The sequence below is a fragment of the Centroberyx affinis genome, unplaced genomic scaffold, assembly GCF_046629955.1.
Source record: "Centroberyx affinis isolate AG114_WGS23_722 - 3 ecotype Tasmania unplaced genomic scaffold, CSIRO-AGI_Caff_v1 ptg000516l_1, whole genome shotgun sequence".
NCBI lineage: Eukaryota > Metazoa > Chordata > Actinopteri > Beryciformes > Berycidae > Centroberyx > Centroberyx affinis.
In genome coordinates, this window is record NW_027279165.1 from 172,501 (window position 1) to 193,993 (window position 21,493).

Sequence of the window (21,493 nt, forward strand, 5' to 3'; positions counted from 1 at the left end):
AATTACTCACTAAGACGCTCTGATCAGATCCTCTTTATAGTCCCCTTTGTATCTAAGGAAGTTGGTAAAAAAGCTTTTATGTTTCGGGCTCCTTCTGATTGGAATAAGTTACCTGTAAATATCCGTTCTCTGTCATCATTTCACTCATTTAAAAATGTTTTGTTTTCTCATCTTAAAACAGATTGCCTATATTTTCAGTAATGCCATCACTGTTCCTTAATTTCCTTTATTTATAGATTGATCCTTTTCTTTTTTTACTGATTGTGTCTTGTCTAAGATTGTAACTTCTTTTGTTCTCTTTTATTTGTTATTTACTTTGTTGTTTGGTTGTTTTTTGTTTGTTTTGTCATTGTTGTGTTCTATATTATTGTGTCTTGTACTGTTCTGTTATCCATTTGTTTTGTGAGTATTTGTTTGGGACCCCCTTAAAAACGAGATGATACATCTCAAGGGGTTTATCCTGATATAATAAATTTCTCTAAAAGAGTTTGTGTTTTTCCATGCAGAGAGTAAGGCGTCCACCAGAGGGCGCCGCCACCTCAGTTTACCTCTGCTTCACATTCTTCCAGTTCAACACCTTCACACTGGGATTCAGTGCCTTGCTCAGGGGAAACTCAGCAGTTGTTGTTGAGGAGAGCGCTTCTTAATCGCTTTCCTTTCAGGGATTTGAACCTTCCTGTCACAAACTCCTCTTCTCTGAACTTGAACTACTAGCCGTTGGAGTTTTAGGCCACTGATGAGGATTTGTTTTCTGTCCGTTTCAGTTACAAAGCTGCAAACTCACGTCATTGGAAAGATTTTTAGCAATTAGCCAGGGCAGCCAATCAGGACCGAGTCCAGCTGTGATGCGTTTACAGGACAATTGTAGTGTGATTTGAGTTTTCTGCTCATTTTTCACATTCCACATCCCTTTAATGTTAATTCTGACCATTTTTACCTGCTGCACCTCGATTAAAGACATTTTTAAACCTGTCAGCTCATTCACTCCCATTCAATTCCAAACAGCAGAGAAAACAACTGGAGACTCCGATTCAGTCAGTAAAGATAATCTAATCCATCACTGTGATGAGAAGCAGCAATCTGCATCAGAACACTGATATCAGACTGGAAACTTTTACAGTTTGAAAGAAGTTCTGTTCTGTTCTTGTTTCATATTAACTAGTCCAGACCCGGGGATGCGCGCGCCACAACTCCTCGCAGACTTGCCAAAATGCGCATAAACAGCGCAAATTTGGGAAAAAGGAAAAATCAGCTTCGTTAGTCCCTGCCTATGCCAATGCTCAATGCCCATGTGCAGTTTCAGATTGGCCAAACCATTGAGGAGCAAAATGGATGCAGACAGAGTTTTCCTCATTTTATAGTAGGATGTGTGAGACAAGATGAGACAGCAGGGGGCGTCGTACTTCCACTTTCTGCTTTTAAACAAGAAGAGGCAAGACCACATTTTCCTCTCCAAAATATTTTTTTCAGCCAATAGCTATCGTTTGCTGTGGTTCAGTTAGGCCCCGCCTCCTGCCAATCAACCCAGTCAAGCCAACAGAGAAACCAAAGCCAGACTCTTCCTCCAGCTGCAGCCTGGAATACGAGACAGAAACTAAAGCTCGATTTAAACTGCTGCTCTCTTCTTTACTGGGAGGAACTCAGAATATTTAGGCAGAGTTTTTCAGAATATTTACTGTGAAAAATAACTGAGACAAAGGAAAAATGTCAAATATCTGCTGATGTGATACAAGCTGGAAAACCATCTGCAGTGATGGAAAACAGGAAGGGAATGAAGGAAATGGGGAAACTGTCCTTTAAACTGCAAAAAAAAAAACTGAAAAAAGGATGGATTTTTGAAAATACAAAACTTTAAATTGAATCACTCAGACTAACCCAAACTTTAACAATGTCTCCACTGACCGTATTTGATCATGTAGAGGAACATTTGATTTCCTGTAATAGGGCCTCTTTAAACCCTCCCTGGCCATGTGGCGGATGCTATTACAGGCCTTCAAACCCAACAAAGAAAATAAATTCCAGCACCGTCCGTCTCGATTCGGACTAAAAATATCCTGATCTGGTTTTTCTTTCATGGTTCAGGAAGCGGCTGGCAGACGGTCCGCTGGGTGACGCAGTGGACCGGGAACGCCGGGCCAGAAACCAGAGGAATAGCTGGCATTCCTGCTGGAGTAGGTCAGTGCACACACACACACACACACACACACACACACACACACACACACACACACACACAGTTTAGTCATCCACCTGACTCTCTTATCCGCAGCAGCAGGTTGGGGTTCAGCGTCTTCCTACAGGACTCTTCTGTTGTGGGGATCGAACTTGCAACCTTTTGGTTACAGGATGGTAACAAGGATGTGTGTGTGTGTGTGTGTGTGTGTGTGTGTGTGTGTGTCTGCTACAGTCCAAAATCTCTCCTCTTCTCTAAAGTCAATGGATACAATGATGAGACAGATTATCAGCATCATCTAATAACTGTATTTGCAGATTTTTCCACTTACATCAGAAACATTGATATTCACATTCCCCCAAGCCCCATCTCCCTACAAAAAGATGAAAGACAATGTGGTTTCAATCGTAATTAACTTTATTTCAACCCAATGAGCAGCAAACACATCAACCAGGAGGTTTTGTTTGAAGCATCTGCAGCTTTCTGATCCTCTGCAGGTTAAAGCTTCATCACATCACAGCCAGATTAACCACATTAACACGCCTTCACTGCTGTTTTAAAACAAACAACACAATACAATATAACTTAAACTTGTTAATTCACCGTCACCAGCTGACCAGTTGGTTGCTGACACAAAATAAATGTGGATCTCAAGTCTCAACAAGGCGACAATTCATCAAAAACTAGGTAACATTTCATTTTATTCCAGTCTATTAACCTGCGCAAAGTACGCAATAATACTGTGTTAGCGCTTAATGAAAACTGTGCTTATATTGTGTTGTAAGCACATTATGTATTAGATTTTGAATGACAGGATTACTGTGAATTTATAGTAGTTTTCCATAGGTTTACGCACAGGGTAATAAAGTGAAATTGGTCATTATTAAGTGTTACCAAAAATCAAAACGCCATCAGTTATATAATTAGCAAAATAAAGAAGTCGTTATCGGAGATCCATGTCCAACAAAGACATAAAATATAAATGGATCTGTAGTCATCTCGAAAAAACATGTTAAACAGAAGAGAAGAGATGACAAAGCGGGCAATACATCAACATTTTTTACTCGTACAATATTTGCAAAGGAAAAAGAAGGGCAGTTACATGTAAAATATGAATAGATTAGATAGAATATTGATTTGTGAAATTTTGGCAGAAAAAAGCAAAACAAGCCTCCAGTAAACATGTTGTCCTCCTCGAGTGAAGCAGCGCCTCCTGTGGGCCACTCAGATATAAACGCAGTCCTAAAATATCGGCTCGGAAATTTCCATTATGTGGAAAAGAAAAGTCTTTAGTTCTAGAAAATATAATTATATGGTTCTGTATGATTTATCTGTTTGTTGTGACGGATTGCATTTCAGCAGGTTTGAATTTGGAGTTTGCCAACTGGTGTCATCTTATAAACGCTCAATGGTAAGGTGCATCATACAAAGATTATAGAGAACAGAATAAAATAACAGAATAAAAACAGAAACCAATAGAATAGTATTATTAATAAGTGATATGTTAGTAAAACCTTTTTCCAGCCTTCCATCTGACATCCAGTTCTGTATGTATTCTAAATTTCTCCCAAAAATATTTCCTCTGCTGTCCTTTCCATATGAAAGACAGCTAGTGTCTGTTCATTTGTCCTTATATAAAAATAACAATCTAACATGTGCTACAATTTTCTGTTTATATGTTGAGTTTGTGTCGATGGCCCCGTGTTTCTCCTTTCTTCCAGTCCTTCGTTTATCACAACCTCAACATTTATACTCACATGGTGTCACTTTTTCATTATATTTATTTATTATTTGGTATTTTAACATACATGTAGTATGGCTTTAATCTAAATGAATTCAGACTGGAATTTTAGTTCTACCTAAGATTTCTTGGAGGCAGACAGTCTCATTGGTTGAGTTAAACCTCAGTGGGCGGAGCCAAAGAACCACAGTTTTTCTGAGTGCAATTTAGCTAACTGGCAACAAGCAACTCTGGTCAAAATATAAATAAAGGGTTAGATGAATAGCAATGATTTATTTTTTTCAATCATTCATGACCATGGCATTCGTGATCTTGGAAGCGCAGCAGCTAGCTAATTAGCTTACCTAGACAACTAGAGGCTGGTATGGCTAGAAACATTTAGAAAGTAAACCACAGACTGTAAAAACAGATGCGGTAGTGAGTGTGACGTCACCCACAGGTTTCTGAAGCCTAAATCGGGTTTACAATCGCCGCCATGTTGACATTTTTTGGAGCCGGAACAGCCAGAGCGAAGCTGAGGGTCGACACAGAGCCACAGCTCCGCCTGCTATTGGTCCATAATCGACCTGTCAATCACTGGACAGGCGACCTGTCAATCACTAGGATACAACCCTGTTTTTTAACAGTTATATCCCGTTAATGACACATTTATTTTGAAAATCTCCATATGGACACACATACACACAGAAGACAGACAGAAGTGAAATTAGCTATTGAGACCAAAACCTCTTGTCGAAAAAATGTATTGACTTTATATTTTGAGTGAGAAGTTGGGTTGTGGTCCCACTGACTTGCATGGAGTTGGGCGGTTTGGAGCCGGGCCCGAGGTCGAAGAATTGCTGCTGCCGCCACTTCTGCATTGGCTTCAAAATTCATCCGTGGTTTTGGCTGCTTGAGTTAAACACCAATCCGCTATTTGCATGAACTGCAGGCTGATTTGACGCTGTTACTTTGACAACTTTAAGCACGAAGGCTTCAACTAAAACTAAAACTTCTTTAAGTTCTCTAGACTCCAATACTTCAACTAAACATTTTTTAAGTACTATAATTAGACATTTCTTTGAGTAAGCTACATTAAGTACCAATATCTCAACTAAATGTTTCTTGCATTAATACATCAACTAAATGATTCTTAACCAATTCTTTAAAGATTTCAGCACTACAATTTAATGAAAAGTTCCTTTCATTAAAAAATTTTTGTTTACCTAAAACTAACAAGCTAACCAGTGTTACTTCCTTTCTCACAATGTTAATGTACAGAAGCTTCCAGAAGATGATGACCCAGCGTTTCAATGACAGGACCTACTGTGTCTTCCATATTAGTTTCTTTCCCTTCCTTTATATTTTGTGGTCCTGTAGCTAAGTGAGTTGAGCAAGGCACTGACACTGTCAGGGGTTCAATTCCCACTGCCCATAGTAGACATGAATGTATCTTGGTGCTGTAAGGCACTTTGGATAAAAGCCTTCACCAAACACTTTGTGTTTCTCAACTTTGTGTTTGCAATCAGATTGCTTCAAAGAACATTTGAAGCTTCTATCTGACCAATCAGATTGCTTCAAAGAACATTTGAAGCTTCTATCTGACCAATCAGATTGCTTCAAAGAACATTTGAAGCTTCTATCTGACCAATCAGATTGCTTGGCTGGAACTAGCCATCGCTGTATAATCTTTACTAGCCCACGAAAGTTCATCTTTCATTCTGATCAAACGTCACTGAGGAGGAACATTTCCTCCACCATAAAAACAACTGTCCAGAGAACAAACAGCATTAGCTAACACTTAGCACTAGCACAAGTGTATTACAAGTCTATGGGCACCTTTCTTGCATTATAATCACATCAGAAAGTTACCAGCACTATAGTGCATGATAGGAAGGGCAAGAGCTGACACAGCTGCTCCGTCTCGCTGGTGCTGGAAGTAAATCCCAAAGGAAACTCCTCAGATTCCTGTTGTTTACAGCGATTCTAGTTTTGTTCAGTGAACTAGTGCGCATCGTTTCTGGTTTATCCTTTGGGGTGTAAACATTCTCCAAAAAAAATTATGGTTACAAGAGTGTGTGCCTATTCGCTGTCATCGGTCAAAAATACTTGCAAATACGCGCAAACCGGCTGCATGTAGACCAATCAAATAACTCAGTGTTAAGTCGTAAAAGCTGCGTCAAACAAGTTAGCCGTTTCCAACATAGCTGCAATGATTTTCAGCCTCTGAATCCTCTTCATCTCCTCCTTAAAAACACATCAGGTCACTTAAGTAAGAAGTGAAGCAAATTTAGCAAAGTTTAAAACGTAGCTAGACTGAGCGCGCTCACTGCGCTAGAAGTGCACTTTGTGATGACGCACTAACATGCAACAAAATTTGTAGTAGACATTGGTAATCAATAAAATACCATGTCAAAGATAACTTACATAACAACATTGTGATTCAACCTAAAATTAGAAATTGATGGTAAGACTAAATCAATGCTATTAGCTGTGATGAGTGTGGAAATCAATGTCTATTGTGGGTTTGAATGTGGAATTGAATTCAGGGACCAGTCTGACACCACGTTCCTGATTCCATTCTATATGATATTTACATTCAGCCAAGCAATCTGATTGGTCAAACTGTACTGATCATTCCCATAATGCTCGGCTAGTCACTAGTTGCCAACTCTTACGGTAACCAGGGAGCCAGATAGAATTTTATGTATATTCAGTACTTTGGAGAAAACTTTTCAAACAGCACTCCTGTTGGTAACTGTTGCAGAAAAGCCATGACACACTAGAGGGCGCTCTGCACTGGGATTAAGAATTCTCAGGGGGCTTGAAATCTGATAGGCCACCCTTGGTGCCACCCCAAATTTTCTTGTTCATCATTGGCTAATTAACCCTAATTAACACGTTGAAATCGCCTGAAATGTCAGACTGTGTTGTTTCAAGTGATGAAAGAGCCCTTTTGAAGCACTTTGAATTGCCCCAGTGTATGAAATGTGCTATAAAAAATAAAGCTGCCTTGCCTTGCCTTGCCTTTTGACAGTAAGAAGTGCTGAAGAGTGTGACGGGTGTCGATATCATGTTTCATTTTAAGATATTTCACAATCCAGTCCAGATTCTGTTTTTCACCTAAATAACGATTAAACAATACAAGTCAAATGAGTCCTTGCACTAAAAGAAACTAATTTGCTTCTGAACATATTCAAAATTATTTGTTGAATCTTGTGAACACACAATTGACAATCAAGCTATATTGCATTATAGTTCATTTTTATCTCTCAACCTCGTTTTTTATGCTTATTGTCTTTGGACCCTCCAAGTCTTCTCAGGAAGACTCCAACCTGTTTTTACATTTACATTTCTATATTTTTGACTTTTAGGTGACCTAGTTAGTCAGTGCCTTGCTCTCAGACGCTCTGACCGGACACACGGCTGCTTCAGAGATCGAACCAGAGACCTTTAGATAACAGGACAGTCTCCACATTTCTTTACGTATTGAAAGCACTTCCTAAACCTTTTCTAAACGACTAAATGAAAAGTCTTTTCTCTTCCCTCCCTTCATTCTTTCAGAGTCATCAGTATCTCAACATTACACACACACACACACACACACACATACACATACAAGCAATGTCCTCTTTTAAATCACTTGTGTCACCTACAGGCTTTTATCTAATTGGTTTGTACCTGTTTGATTCCGGTAATATTTGTCTGATTTGTTCTCGTTTTTACTTTGTGTGTGTGTGTGTGTGTGTGTGTCAGTGCTGACAGGGTGTATCCAGGTTTTCTCCACAACGCCAGCAGCAGTAGTGATGATGATGCCACGTCTGTCCATCTGTCCCCGAGTGGAAAGACTGACAGAAGATCAACTGTGGAGAGGAGAGGAGAGGAGAGGAGAGGAGGAGAGGAGAGGAGAGGAGAGGAGAGGAGAGGAGAGGAGAAAACCTGTTACTGTATGTACATTGGTCAATATTTAATCAGCACAGATGGTTTCATCCTTTAAAATGTTGCTGTTTTGTAAGTAAACTGCTTCAGCTTTATTTGTTCAGTGAATTTTACTTTCATGCCAGCAATCATTTAGTCAGAGCAGGAATCACATTTTGGAACGAAAGTCTGCACTTTTTAATGTTCAACACACACAGGAAAACAATCCGGATACGATTCAGCCAGATCACATTTACACTTTTACATTTTCTCTTTTGTCCACATCTGTCCACACTGAGACAAACCTCACTCAACCAGCCACCTCACTTCCTCCCCCGGTGTTTCTGTTTTGAGAGAACATTTGAGAGGTCATTTGAAATTTACTTTTTTTATTCGCTTTTTCTTGCTTTTCTAAACGGAGGAAGAAGCCGTCTTACTGAAGACAACAGCAGAGGAGAAGCTGTTTTTCTGCAGCTGCTGACACTCCAGCCGGTCAGAGCCTCCGCTGGTCAGAGGATGAAGTCAAAGCTGCTGAAGTTTTTCCACCTATACAGTTATTGTATGTGAATTAAAAACGTGATTCAGTGTGGTCACACTCTGATCCCAGATTTTTATGTGGTTAAAGAGTAACTAAACCCCAAACCCAGATTCTAATATATTTCTTTGGGCAGCAGACTGACTTGAGTTGTCCTGATCTGTTTATTCATCAATAACCTCCTTCCCACCTGCATTAACCTTCGTCTTGGCTGATTGGATTGTAATCGGATAGCGCTTAAACATCAACTTAACCCCGAACCCAAATCTGTGTAAAACCTGACATCTAATGGTAAAAAGCATGCTACTGAAATGGCCATCTACCATTGGCTGATCTTTGGTGCCAGGTGATGATGTCACCTTCTATAGAGTACAACAGGTGGTGACATCATCACCTGGGCTATCGGTCAGAGAATTCATAAAAGACACAATGATCCCAGTAAGTTACAGCAAATACAGTCATAAAATCTGTTGGACTACCTTGACATCTTTGTTGTTAATCTCACCGCTGCTGGCTCCATATTTCTGTTTATCAGAGGAAGACATCATGACCTGAGCTCATTACTGTTCCTGTGTGTCTTTAAAGGAAAATAACTGTGTACCAGACCGAAATATGAAACAGACATCAGAGCTCACTTCATGACATTTGGCTCTGATAAAAGAAAATATGTTGGGGAGTTCTGCGCTGGTTGGGGGCGGTTAGCATCACGTTGGTGGCAGCGCTAACCAAATGCCCAAAGATGGCAACTAGCGTTCAGGAGGCAGTAAAAAAAAAAAAAAAGGATACAGTACTGAGATATGACTGTGGTCAAACAGATGCTACCTGTAACCTACTAAGAACATGGTGGAACATTCCAGTAAATATAATCTTAGTAATTTGTTTTGGCCTGTATCAGGTCCTTGGTGTTAGGTACCTCCACAGAACTTGAATTGGATTGAAATGGCATTTCACTGTTTGCCATGGTAATTTGGCAAGTACAGCATAAAATGGCGATTGTGGAATTTTAAGGGTTAATTGCTATGGTGACAACACAAGCCTGTGCAATACGGCCATAAAGTCTATCATGACGACACAGACTTGCTTGAGAACTGATGTGGCCACAGATTTGGAGCAGTGGTACGTTACGGTACGGTACGTTACGGTACGGTACGTTACGGGACGGTACGGTATGATATGGTATAGAGTCAGTCCCAGTCTTTCTTTCACTTTGTTTCAACAGACAGGGTGGAACCTTCTCACCAGCTAGCGCCATCATGTCTACATAGGGCTTTTTGTGGGAGGAGCATCGGTGGGGCATCTCAACACTGTCCGGAGTGGCGCAAAGAGCCAACATGGCGACTCCCTCCACTTTAAGTTGTAGACATTTGTCGCTGCTATCGGAAACACTGTTGTAGCTTCAGAGTTGATATTTGGTTAAGAGGAATGGCTCAGCGGGTAGCTATTATTTTGATCTTGTTGCTCTTCAGATGACAAAGATTGACGGACCAAATGAAAAGAAGAGCTGATTTTCTGTGAAATTACCCAATCACTGAGTGGCCGTTGGCTCCCAGCGTTGAGTTCACCCGGCCTACGGAACAGTTTACCAGATGAAGCTCGTATGGTCTCAAGTCTTGATGTCTAGCTACGCGAGGCTTGGTATGGTGTGGTACAGTATGGTACGCCACGGTATGGTATGGTGTTGTGTGGTTCACATTGTGGTTTACACCAGATAACCAAAATAATGAGTGTATCTTGTTTTCCCAGTATTTCGTTTCCGCTTTAGACTGTCCTCACCTCGTCACAGCCTGAGCATCGTGGCCAGACCGTCTGGCAGTAGTGTCGTCCGCAGAACAGCTTCTGATTGGACCAGAAGTAGACCAGGTCCACCAATCCCTGGCCACACTCCGAACACAGGAAGCAGGTGGGATGCCACAGGGCGTTATGGTAACCGGCCCGCTCGGCGTAAACAACCGGGCTGTCCTTAGCAACCTGTCCATGGCAACCAGTACACAACTAGAAAGAGGAGAGAATATGAATGTAAATATGAGAAATGCTTGTTTTTTAACCTCCCTATTTATTCTGGGAGTACAAACACAGTGTTTCACCGTCGGTCACTGGCAGCTGCCCAGTACAACATTAGCCAACAGAGGAACCCACACACTTGTTCTTTGAGTTTGTTACTACGGTGCAAAACACCACTACATGGTGCAAACATTGGCCAAAAAGTGCAAAATAGTACAGAACAATTACAGCAGACATTTCAGCCCATTCGGCCATCATCATCGGTGCTGCACGCCCCAAATACAGGAAATCACTGGGTAGAAGTAGACGAGGCAGGTTGAGGAAGTGTGTACAACAAAAAATAAATTACAACACTTCATCACTAAATAACTCCTGGAATGTGAACATCACAGATGAACAGTGGAAAAGGATCTGGGGGGAGTTTTTCTTTAAGAGTGTCTCCTAAACAGCAGCAGCGAGCGTCCACGGAAAGCTGGACTCACCAACGTTAGATCTTTTTCCTCTCTCGTCCCTGTGGTATCTTGTGGTACAAACTGTCACAGATCGGTTTTCTGACAGGATTTCTGGGAGTTGTGGTGTGCAAAATTCAAACAGTTACCTCTCACCACCATTTGGGGCCACCAACGTGCAAAGCTGAAGTGCAGCTTTAATGTTAGTCACTCCGGGTAAGATCTAGTCTGAAATGTAATATTTCTGTTTCCTCAAAGCAGTTCTGCAAAGCTTTACAACCCTCCACCCTCCTTTACTTACCCTGCCGCCACACACACACACATACACACACACACACACACACACACACACTCATACACACACATACACATACAGGAAGAGGGTCTTGAACCAATTAGAGGCTTCTCTGGTTTCACCTTGGCGACAAAGAAGAAATCAGAGCCTTATGTTTCCACAGGCTCTGACTGGCATTATCAGAACCAGAATCAGTTTTATTGGCCAAACTATGAACCGCAGGCTTCACCCAAATGTTCTTACTGTGTTGACTCTGTGTTGTGTACCTTCTCCATTCTAGACAAATAAACTTGACTTGGCTATTATCGTTAACGAAAACTAACGAAATAAAGAAAACTAGGTGTGAAATTTTTTTTTTCGTTAACTGAAATAAAAATGAAAATGGAGGCTTTACAAAAAACGATAACTAACTGAAACTCTATTGTGTGTTTACAAAACTAAGTAAAATAAACTAAAATTATAGAGAAAATGTCAATTTATTTCATACATAAGCCTAGTATTTTGAATTTTTGAATCTCACCCCTGACAAATACCCCATATTACAAAAAAAACTAAAACTAACACTGAAACGAATCAAAACTAAACTAAAACTAAGCATTTAAAAAAAAATAAAAACTAAACTAGCAAACCCGCTTTAAAAACGAATTAAAACTAAACTGAAATTGAAAGCAAAAAGTCAAAACGAAATAAAAATAAAAACTAATGAAAAATGCAAAACTATAATAAACTTGACTTGACCTTGTTCTCCACAACGACACGAGTGTCGACTCGGTGTTCTTGGATTGGACATTCCCCTGATAGATGGAACAAATATACCTGTGGCCCCAGAATGATCATGGATGACAGAGGAATGCTGGGAGACACATTTTCAGTTCTTACATGTTCAGTCTTCTCACTGTTGTCCGTCCCATTGGTGGAACCGGCGGCGGCAGCGTTGCTTTCGGTCGAGCCGTGGTCCTGGTGCTGCGGACCGGCCTTGCTATCGGTGTTGCCGTGGTCCTTGGCCTCCTTCGCTCTCCTCTGGTTGGCTGCTTCCCTCAGAGCCCCGCCCTCCCCGGGTAAGGCCACCTCCCCGACTCCCAGCACCTCCTGTTTGTAGTGCTTTACATACAGCAGCATGGAGGAGATCTGGAGGACGACACTCTGAATCACGGTGTGTTCTTTAGTTAGGGTAGTGGTTCGATATAGAACCATAATGAAGCAAAGAACCCATGGATTTGTTAAATAACTCAGTTTTTACTGTCCCATATCATGAACAGACCATAATATATCTGCAGGGGTTGATAGGTTTGTTGACCAATACCAGTCACTCATCAATTACTTGGCCAGCTGCTGAGATTTCTGGCTTTCAAAACTCACTTCCCGACCCGTAAAGTAATGTATTTAGTAGGCTAGTATAAGTAGTTTAACCAATTACTGCTCCCAAGATGTAATAAATAGTGTAATATAATGAGTAGTGTAACTAAGTACTGTAGTGAGTAGTGTACTTAAGTAGTATGCAAAGTAACATAACAGGTATAATAAGTAACTACTTCTATCAAGGGAGTAATAAGTAAAGTAATATAATGAGTAGTGTAACTACGTACGGTAATGACTAGATATAGGAAATATAATAATAATATATAATATACCGTATTTCCTCTAATATTGGCCCAGGTCTTTATTTACCTCAACTGCAGAGGGTACCAGGCCTTTATTGGAAGCAGGCTTATAGTAGAGACAGGCCTTTATTTCTAATTCCCTCTGTTTGATAAGTATATTTGCTCATATTTTAGTACGAATCCTCCTTGTTTTCTGATCTGCTTCTGTTGGGGTTTGTTAGGAAGCCGTTTTTTTGTTACTGCGACGCATTACCGATAATTATGGTAATCGACGACGGCACGCTCCAGAGACTTCCTCCGGCCGAGCCGTCTCGTGGCATACCGCCATCTTGTGGCACTTGTATGTTACTACAAACTACAGTTACATTATATAACAGGCACCAGGAGTTTACCGGGATCCACCGTTGTTTTTTCCTTTGTTTTTTTCCCCGGCCTGTATTTGGGGCCGGCCTTTATTTGTTTGTGTCGACCACGGCCCCGGACATTATCGGAGACCCGGCTTTTAATTCACTACCGGCCACTATTAGAGGAAATACGGTAATGAGCAGTGTAACTACAGTAATTCCTGCAACCAGGGAGGAATATGTAAGGCAATATGACGAGTTGTGTCATGGAGTAATAGATAAAGTAGTATGGTTACTTTTGAACTAAGTAAGAAGTAATCTATGATTTTGGGGTCCCAGTAGGGTACTGTACCTCCTCTGGGCCGGCCAGGCCCTGACACTGCATGGGGTCCTGATCGTAGGCGGGGAGCTGACCGAGGAGCTGCCTGCGCCGCTGCAACGCCCCCCCCGTCCCCGAGACCGGACGGCTGCCCTCAGGGAGGAGCTCCATGTACTGCATGGCCTGGGCGGGGCAAGAGGTGAGGAAAGGAGAGAGGAAGAGGAGGATGAGAGGAAGGAGAAGGAAAGAGAAGGTGGAGAGGAGGACAGGATAAAGGGAGGAGGAAATGGAGGAAGAATAGCAGGATGACAGGATCGAAGGAGGAGAATTGGATGGGAGGCGTGGAGTAGAAGGTAAGGAGAAAGGAGGAGAGGACAGAAGGAGGAAGAAGGGGAGGGAGAGAAGGAAGAGGAGAGGGAGGGAAAAAGGAGCAGGGAGAGGGAGGAGAGCAGGAAACGAAAGAGGAAGAGGAAAGAGGAAGGAAGGGGAGAGAGAGGAGGACGAAGAAGAGAGGAAGAGTTAGGGAGGGAAGGAGGGAAAAGGAGGAAGAGAAGGAGGAAGGGTCTGCTTGAAAGTCTTCTAAATACATTCATTACATTACATTTTTTTTTTTTTTACAATAAAACCATTACCTGAAGTTCATCACTCAACATCTCTAAACTGTAGAGGATCAAGTCTGTAAAACTGTTCTTGTTTAGTCAACCAGGGACTGAAGTTCCTTACTTACTTTAACAAGACTAGAGTCTAACAGCCGCGACATTGAATTTTGTGGAAGCGTCTCTGCCGGGAATCGAACTCTGGTCTCCCGCTTCAGAGTCTGCAGTTGAACTCCCTGCGGGCCACGTGACCCGTGAAGCGATGACCAGAGCGACCGACCGACAACACCATCCACAGAGCCTGTCTAAGAAGCACCACCATCTGGAGTCAACCAAGGACTTGAAGCTGCACAAGTTGATTTCGCACTTTGGCGGCCCCTAGTGGCCGTGAGAGGTAGCAGTTTGAATGTTGAGGATTTCATTACCTAGGAACCCTGTGCAGTGAGGTCAGTAAACCGTGAACTGTGAAAATTGTCTTCTTGACCAGTTAGCTAGCTAACAATCTGACGTTATCTAAACACCAAATCAATCAGTTCAGTCGGAAACAGACAGAAATTAACCGTCTGTTCAATTCTGTTGAGATGGACAAGTTGTACGTTTAGAAACACCATAAGCTGTTCACAGCCACATTTGTCCAAGAGCTGAGGACCTCCAATATGGCTGCCAGAGGGGGGGTTAGGTCACCTAAAAGCCCTCTATACACCAGTAACATCAGAAGCTGTCCTATGTCAAACAGTTTAGGATCTACTTTTTGTCCCCCACAATGAAATCAGAGGAGGGATTATGATTATGATTATTATCTTGCATGCCACTGATCAGATTTTGACAAACCTTTGGGGAATTACACGTCTCATTGCTCCGCTCTTGCATTTTCAAAATTACACTGATTGGCCTGATGGAGGCGCTACAACATTTGTTTAATTGTGTGTACATCATGCACAATATCTCAGAGACCGCTGATCAGATTTTCATGACAATCATGTTTCTGTGTGTTTATTTATTTATAACCTTTGTATTCTACATCATTTGTATGCATTAGCCTGCTGTCTGCTGTTGTCTTGTGACTTGAAAAAGAAAGAATCAAAGACAGAAACTTTCTATCAACTGCTCTAAGTGTGTGTGTGTGTGCGCGTGTGTGTGTGTGACAGAGAGAGAGAGAGAGAGAGAGAGAGAGAGAGAGAGAGAGAGAGATCAGGCATGGTGTTGGGTTTGGACCTGTCTGTACAAGCTAAACCACAGTAATGTTCCCTCCTCCACCTCCTCCACACAAACACATACACACACGCACACACACACACACACACACACACACACACACGCACACACACACACACACACACACACTCAGAGCTGACTAAACAGACTGAGTGTCATGCTCAATAATCACTGTCATTATAATTACAGGCTGTGAAACTTGAAACAGACAGAAGTCTGTTTTTAAAGGAAACCAGACAGTCTGGACTGTGAGAGGGCGGAGAGAGGGCTACAGAAACCAAACCAAACCAAACCAAACCAAACTAAACTAAACCAAACTAACAAACATATCTAAACCAAACTAAACCAGTACCAATATGTTTAATCCTCACCAGTCTCTGGTAGAGGCCAGCCGGGGCCCAGTTTTAAACTGAACTAGTGGGCCCAGTAGTAATAATTTATATTTCAGTTGGGTTTTAGATTTTCTCATTCTACCGAAACAGCACTCACTAAAGTGGTCAATGATCTCCTACTTGCTATTGATTCTGATTCAACCTCAGTGATATCGCTTTCATTTACTGTTTCATAATGTGGCATTGTGAAACCCTTTGAGACTGTAATGTTATTAAGGGCTATACAAATAATATTGAAGTAAACTGAACTAATCCAGACTAAACCAGACTAACCCCTTACTGGTATGTGTAATTTTCACCAGTCTCTGGTTGAGGCTAGTCAGGGCCTAGTTGTAAACTGAACCAAACTAAACCAAACTAACCCAAATAAAGACTTGTAATAGCTTTTTTATCTGTAGCCTACTCTTTTACTATTTCCTTTTTATATATACTGGCTCATATTTTGGTGCATAATGTGCTGAAATGTCTTTTTATTCCACAGTGTTTTGATAATCTATTATGTGGCTATTTATTATCTCATGATAAGTATTTCAGATGACTCGTCAGCTGCCATGTGAGTACTTAATAAATTTAACCTTAAACCTAAACTTTACTCAATGCCCGTGTGTTTAATCCTCACCAATTTCTGGTTGAGGCCGGCCGGCGCCCAGTCGTACGTGGTGGTGTTGAAGGTGGGGTCTTTGCGCGACACCACCGGATTGGTCACGATCATGCGGTTCCTCTTGTACAGACGAAGGCCACCGCCTCCTTTCACCTTCGCCGTCAAATGGGAGCAGGGCGAGTCCGCCAGAAGGCGTCCCATTCGCTGGTCGTCTTCGACGTCACTGCCGGGGGCGTGGTCTATGGTACTGCAGCCACACGCCATGCAGGCTTTCCTGTATAATGGAGGGACGATGGAGGATGAGAGAAAAGTAAAGATTTCATAGAGGACTGAGAGGCATGAAACAAAAATCTCTTTCACATGTCCAGCTTGTTCAGGATTTTAAAGAGGTATTATGTAGTCTATGATCTCTATTGGCAACTAGTGGGAATCACAACAAAATTGATAGAACTTATTGCCGCCTTGTCTCTGGTTCTGGGTAAACTGAGTTTAGTTGAGTTTACCCTCCACTAATTGCCTGATATCAGACAGAACTGTCAACTCGTTCCACTCCATTTCCATCTTCAGTCTTCATTGCCTCCACTCTAACCGATTTCCGTGGGGGGGGGGGATTCGATTTTCCCTAACCAATCACTAGAGACCGACGTATCCGCCTGAATCTAACGTCATTTTAAGTCGACACTGATGCGAAAAAAACATCTGTCCTTTGAATAAAAGCCTTCAAAGCAGAGTGCTGTTCGGATTTCAAAGTAATTGGTACTTTTAATGGATTCAGAACAGCCTGGATAGCAGCGTCTATCTTGTCTATAGCGTCTCCATTGTTGTTATTCCTCCTCCTTGGTTCCGGCTCACAGCTTGACAACAGCTTGACAACGGCGTTAGTCCCGCCCCCGTGGCTCTGATTGGCTAATCGTTAGTTCCCCCCCGATCATTTTTCAACTGAGAAACCGCTGTTTCATGTCACGATGCCAGACCAGAATCAGTCAACTGGTGGAGTGGGCGGAGTCAAAGGTCTGGACCCAGGCAACTCCACTACATCCCTGACGCCGACCCAGTTCCCCCACTGGATCAATTAAGTTTCATCCAATCTAATTTTAAGAGCACAGAAGAGTAGAGAGGAGAGAAGGAGAAATAGAAACACTGGGAGCTCGCTGCCACTTCCCTTTCATTTTTTTTTTTCATTCATTCCTTTCATTGTTTTTCTTTTCCTTTCGTTTTTTTTTTTTTTCTGGCAGGGAGAGAAAAAAAGAGAAGAAAGGGAAGGATTTTACCTCCAGGAATGTGGCTGGAATCCAGAGCAGCTCTCCTTACATATCAGACACACCGCCACTCCTCCTCCTCCTCCTCCTCCTCCTCCTCCTCCTCCTGCACTCTGCCTTACAGTCATCTGACAGGAGAGGAGAGATTAAAAAGAGGAGTGCACAGATACAGTGAAACAAAAATACAAACTGAACAAATAAAGTCGGATGCACTAACACATTCCAGGGTTCTTACACACAATGTTAAATCAAATTCTAAGACTTTCAATTACTTTTTCCAGCACTGTTTTTCTGTTCATAAGGACTCCGCACAAAAAGCAAGAAACATCTGCCTAAACCTTACTGTGTTTTAACAACCATAGATGCTTTTCTATGTTTTGACTTGCATTCTGTCAAACACTGCAAACATTTTATTTATTTATTTCAAGGTCTTTTTAAGCACCATCTCACATAAGAGGTTGATTTTTCCAGGGATTCCAGGACTTCAGTTTTGAAAAGTTAAACTTTTTTTTTTAGGACGTTTTTCACTTTAAGGACCTTGTTGCGAACCCTGACATTCTAATAATTCATTTAGTTTGATGCAATGAGGTCAACAGTAGAATCAGCTTCAATTCCTCGATCGCAAACATTACAAGGAATCAGCAGTGAGGAGGTCAAAGGTCAGAGTTCGCAGCACCCAGACAATAGATGGAACGAATTCTCCTGTGAATGATGATGTGACAGAGAAGAGCTAGAGGGAAGAAAGAAGAGAGTTTTCCAGATATTACTGTGAGTACAGGAGGAAGAGAGGGAGTGACTGAACTGGAGCAGCTGTGAAAGTTGAGAGACGACACACACACACACACACGCGCGCACACACACACACACACACACACACACGCACACACACACACACACACACACGCACACACACACACACACACACACACACACGCACGCAGGGTGGATGAGCTCATTGTGTTTCTCTCAGGAAGGTCCACCCAGTTACATCATCATCACTATCCTGACAAACACTGCTGACACTATCTGGAGTCCTAACACTCCTCCTTTCCTCTCCTCCTCTCTGTTCTTCTTCTCTTCTCTCTGTCCTCACATCCTCTTTTCTCTCACACTCCTTTCTTCGCCTCTCATCTCTCCTCCTCACTCCTCTCTTCTTCTACCATGCTGTCCTCCTCTCTTCCTTCCTTTCTCCTTGCCTCTCGTCTCCTCTCTCCTCACCTCCTATCCCCTCCTCTTCTCTCCTTAAAATCAAATACATTCACCTCTGCCTCTTATCTCCTCCTCTCTCCTCTCGTCTCCTCTCTCCTCACCTCCTGCCCTCTCTTTTCACCTCCTCCACTCACCTCTTCTCCCTCTTTCATCTTATTGATTTTGAATTAATTTTCTTTTTTTCGCACATAAAGTATAAAGTACATTAAAAGGGAATGTAACACTGCATTATGTAATAACTCGACAAAATGTAATACATTTTCACTTCATTATGTAATAACACCCGCATTTTGTAATAATCTGCCGCATTTTGTAATACACAGCCTCAACGCAATATGTAATAAATTTCCCCGCATTTTGTAATAAATTCTTACATATTGCGATGGTTATTACAAAATACGGGAGTTGCACTTTTTTATGATGAAAATGTAATAACACAGTGCATTATGTAATAACCATCTATGGTTATTTCTATCATGGCTACTTGATAAGTAGTTTTTGCAAGTTAAAACTGAACTGTTTGTATATTAGAAATCCACTGCAGCTCAGTGTGTTGTTGCTTTATGCTGTTTGTTTTTCACTTCATTACTTAAATTCTATGAATCCTCAAGTCCAGTTTCTATGAAGCTAAGGAACACAGTGACAGTTTTGACCAGTGAAAGACACTAATCTACTGAACTACTAGTATCTTTTTAAAATGAATTTTGAGTCAGTCTGATTCATGCTAGAATGCATAAAATAAACATTGTTGTTATAATGTTATAACGATTTTTATGAATGAAGACATCCATTTTGGTTGGTTATTACATAAAGCACCATATTATTACATTTTCATCCAAAAAAAAGTGCAACTCCCGTATTTTGTAATAACCACCGCAATATGTAATAATTTATTACAAAATACGGGGAAAATTATTAGTATTATTATTATTAAATTATTACATATTGTGTTCAGGCTGTGTATTACAAAATGCGGCAGATTATTACAAAATGTGGGTGTTATTACATAATGAAGTGAAAATTTATTACATTTTGTCGAGTTATTACATAATGCAGTGTTACAGGGAAATCCATCCAAAAATGTCCAAGAATTAACAAAGTTTTAAAAATTTCTCTTCTCTTCTCTTAGTTTCTTATTTGTCACGCTGCCCAGATAATAATATGTTGTCAGTCACCAGTCGGTGGGTTTGGTAGTTTTGGTGGCAAATGACATGGTTGACGCCCCTCTCAGGTCTCTCAGTGGGACGACCTGGTTTTATAAAGGTTTGATAATCAGAGGATGACCCGCTGACGGCTCGTTAACCTTTTCACACCATATGAAGGTTTTGCAGCCGGTGTGCACAGTAAAGAGCGCTCAGCTCTCAGATGACTAGAAGTCTTTACAAAGCTTCTGGCAAGAAACCTGACTACTGTTCTCATGGATGGATTACTGAACGGGCCGACCGGGCACAGGCCCAGGGGCCCGAGAGCTCTGGGGGCCCCTGAGCCAGAGCCTGATACATGATGATGCTGTCACTAACTTTACATTTACTGCCCCACAGTCGAAGGGCTTTGTCATTTATAGTAGATTTTGGGGCATTACAGGCAATCAGAGGCATTTTGCACTTTAAAATATGTTTTTTAGGCCTAGAATAATATGTGTTTGCACCTTGTAATTCCTTTGTAATTGTTAGAATTTAGTTTCTCTCCCATAAGGGGCCGGTTCACATGCCGTCTTTTGCGCACTCAAATCCGTTCACTGTAATGGAGGCGTGCGGCGAACGCACGCTGACCGCGACCACGGCACACTGAGATACAAAGATCTCAACTTTTTGGAACGCCACAAAGCGCACCGCATGTCACACAGCCTGAGAACCTGAAATAAGCCTCGAGTCGCTCACCATCCACACCAAGGTCCAGGATCTACCGGTGATATTTCCGTACTCTCGTATTTTTGCGGGCTCGGAGAGACGGATGCATTCATGGCGAGATCTTTTTCTGCTCCGTATGCAGATCAAGAACTAAAGCGACTACGACAGTTTTACTGCGATGGTAATCCATTATTTCAGATAACTACTAACAAACTTTGTGTGAAGTTGCTGTCTTTAGTTGCTTGGCAACGCCAGGCGCACCGTAGTGCACCGTCCAAGCGCATGGGGGGGGGGGGGGGGGCTTGGAAGCTATCTGTGCCCATGGGCCCTTTGTCTCATAATCCGTCTGACTGTTCAGTTAAAATAACCTGCCGCTGTCTGTCTGTCTGTCACCAGGTATCAACATGAACCACTGCCAATATTTATATATATTTATGACTGAGGACACTTTTAGAAATTCTGAGCCTCTGATATCAGAAATTTGCGAGAAGAAAAAACAAAAACAATTCACCTACAACGGCCCTGATACTCTTCTGTACTTTACAGACTGGATCTTCTAGATTTTTTTAGAGCCACTGCATGATGAATGATGACTAGTGTATTATAATAGTGTTAAAGGTCTTACAGTACTCTTTAGAGGACAGTGGGGAACACTTTTACAGTTTGGATCCTCTGGATTTTTAGATGTAGACCCTTAGATGTATAGATGTTTACAGGTACCGACTGACTAACCTCAGACCGGGACTTTCAGTTGTCCTTCTGACTAGTTCACTCATTTATTTCAACCGGTCAAACATGAAACTTTACTTACATCTAAACTATATATAGAGAGAGAAAGCTGAGACAATGGCAGAAAGAAAGAGACAGAGAGAGAGAGGGATGGCCGGTCATTAGTGGTGAGAGAAAAGAGACAGAGAGTGTTTCGAGGTGTGAAGAGAGAGAGAGAGAGAGAGAGAGAGAGAGAGAGAGAGAGAGAGAGAGAGAGGTGTGTGTGACAGTGAAGAGCCTGTTGATCG

General features: G+C 41.7%; 1 protein-coding gene across 1 annotated transcript in view; it reads right to left on the bottom strand.

Moving 5' to 3' along the window:
* Positions 1-2,605: 2,605 nt before the first annotated feature.
* Positions 2,606-21,493, bottom strand: part of lmcd1 (LIM and cysteine-rich domains 1) — a 32,189-nt gene continuing 13,301 nt past the window's right edge. Inside the window, exons 3-8 of the mRNA XM_071517734.1 lie at positions 17,431-17,546; positions 16,178-16,433; positions 13,389-13,538; positions 11,971-12,219; positions 10,120-10,338; positions 2,606-7,756 (exon numbers count right to left, since the gene is read on the bottom strand). Coding sequence (XP_071373835.1) covers positions 7,646-7,756; positions 10,120-10,338; positions 11,971-12,219; positions 13,389-13,538; positions 16,178-16,433; positions 17,431-17,546 — 1,101 coding nt within the window. The 3' untranslated portion in view covers positions 2,606-7,645. The remainder of the gene's footprint in view (positions 7,757-10,119; positions 10,339-11,970; positions 12,220-13,388; positions 13,539-16,177; positions 16,434-17,430; positions 17,547-21,493) is intronic.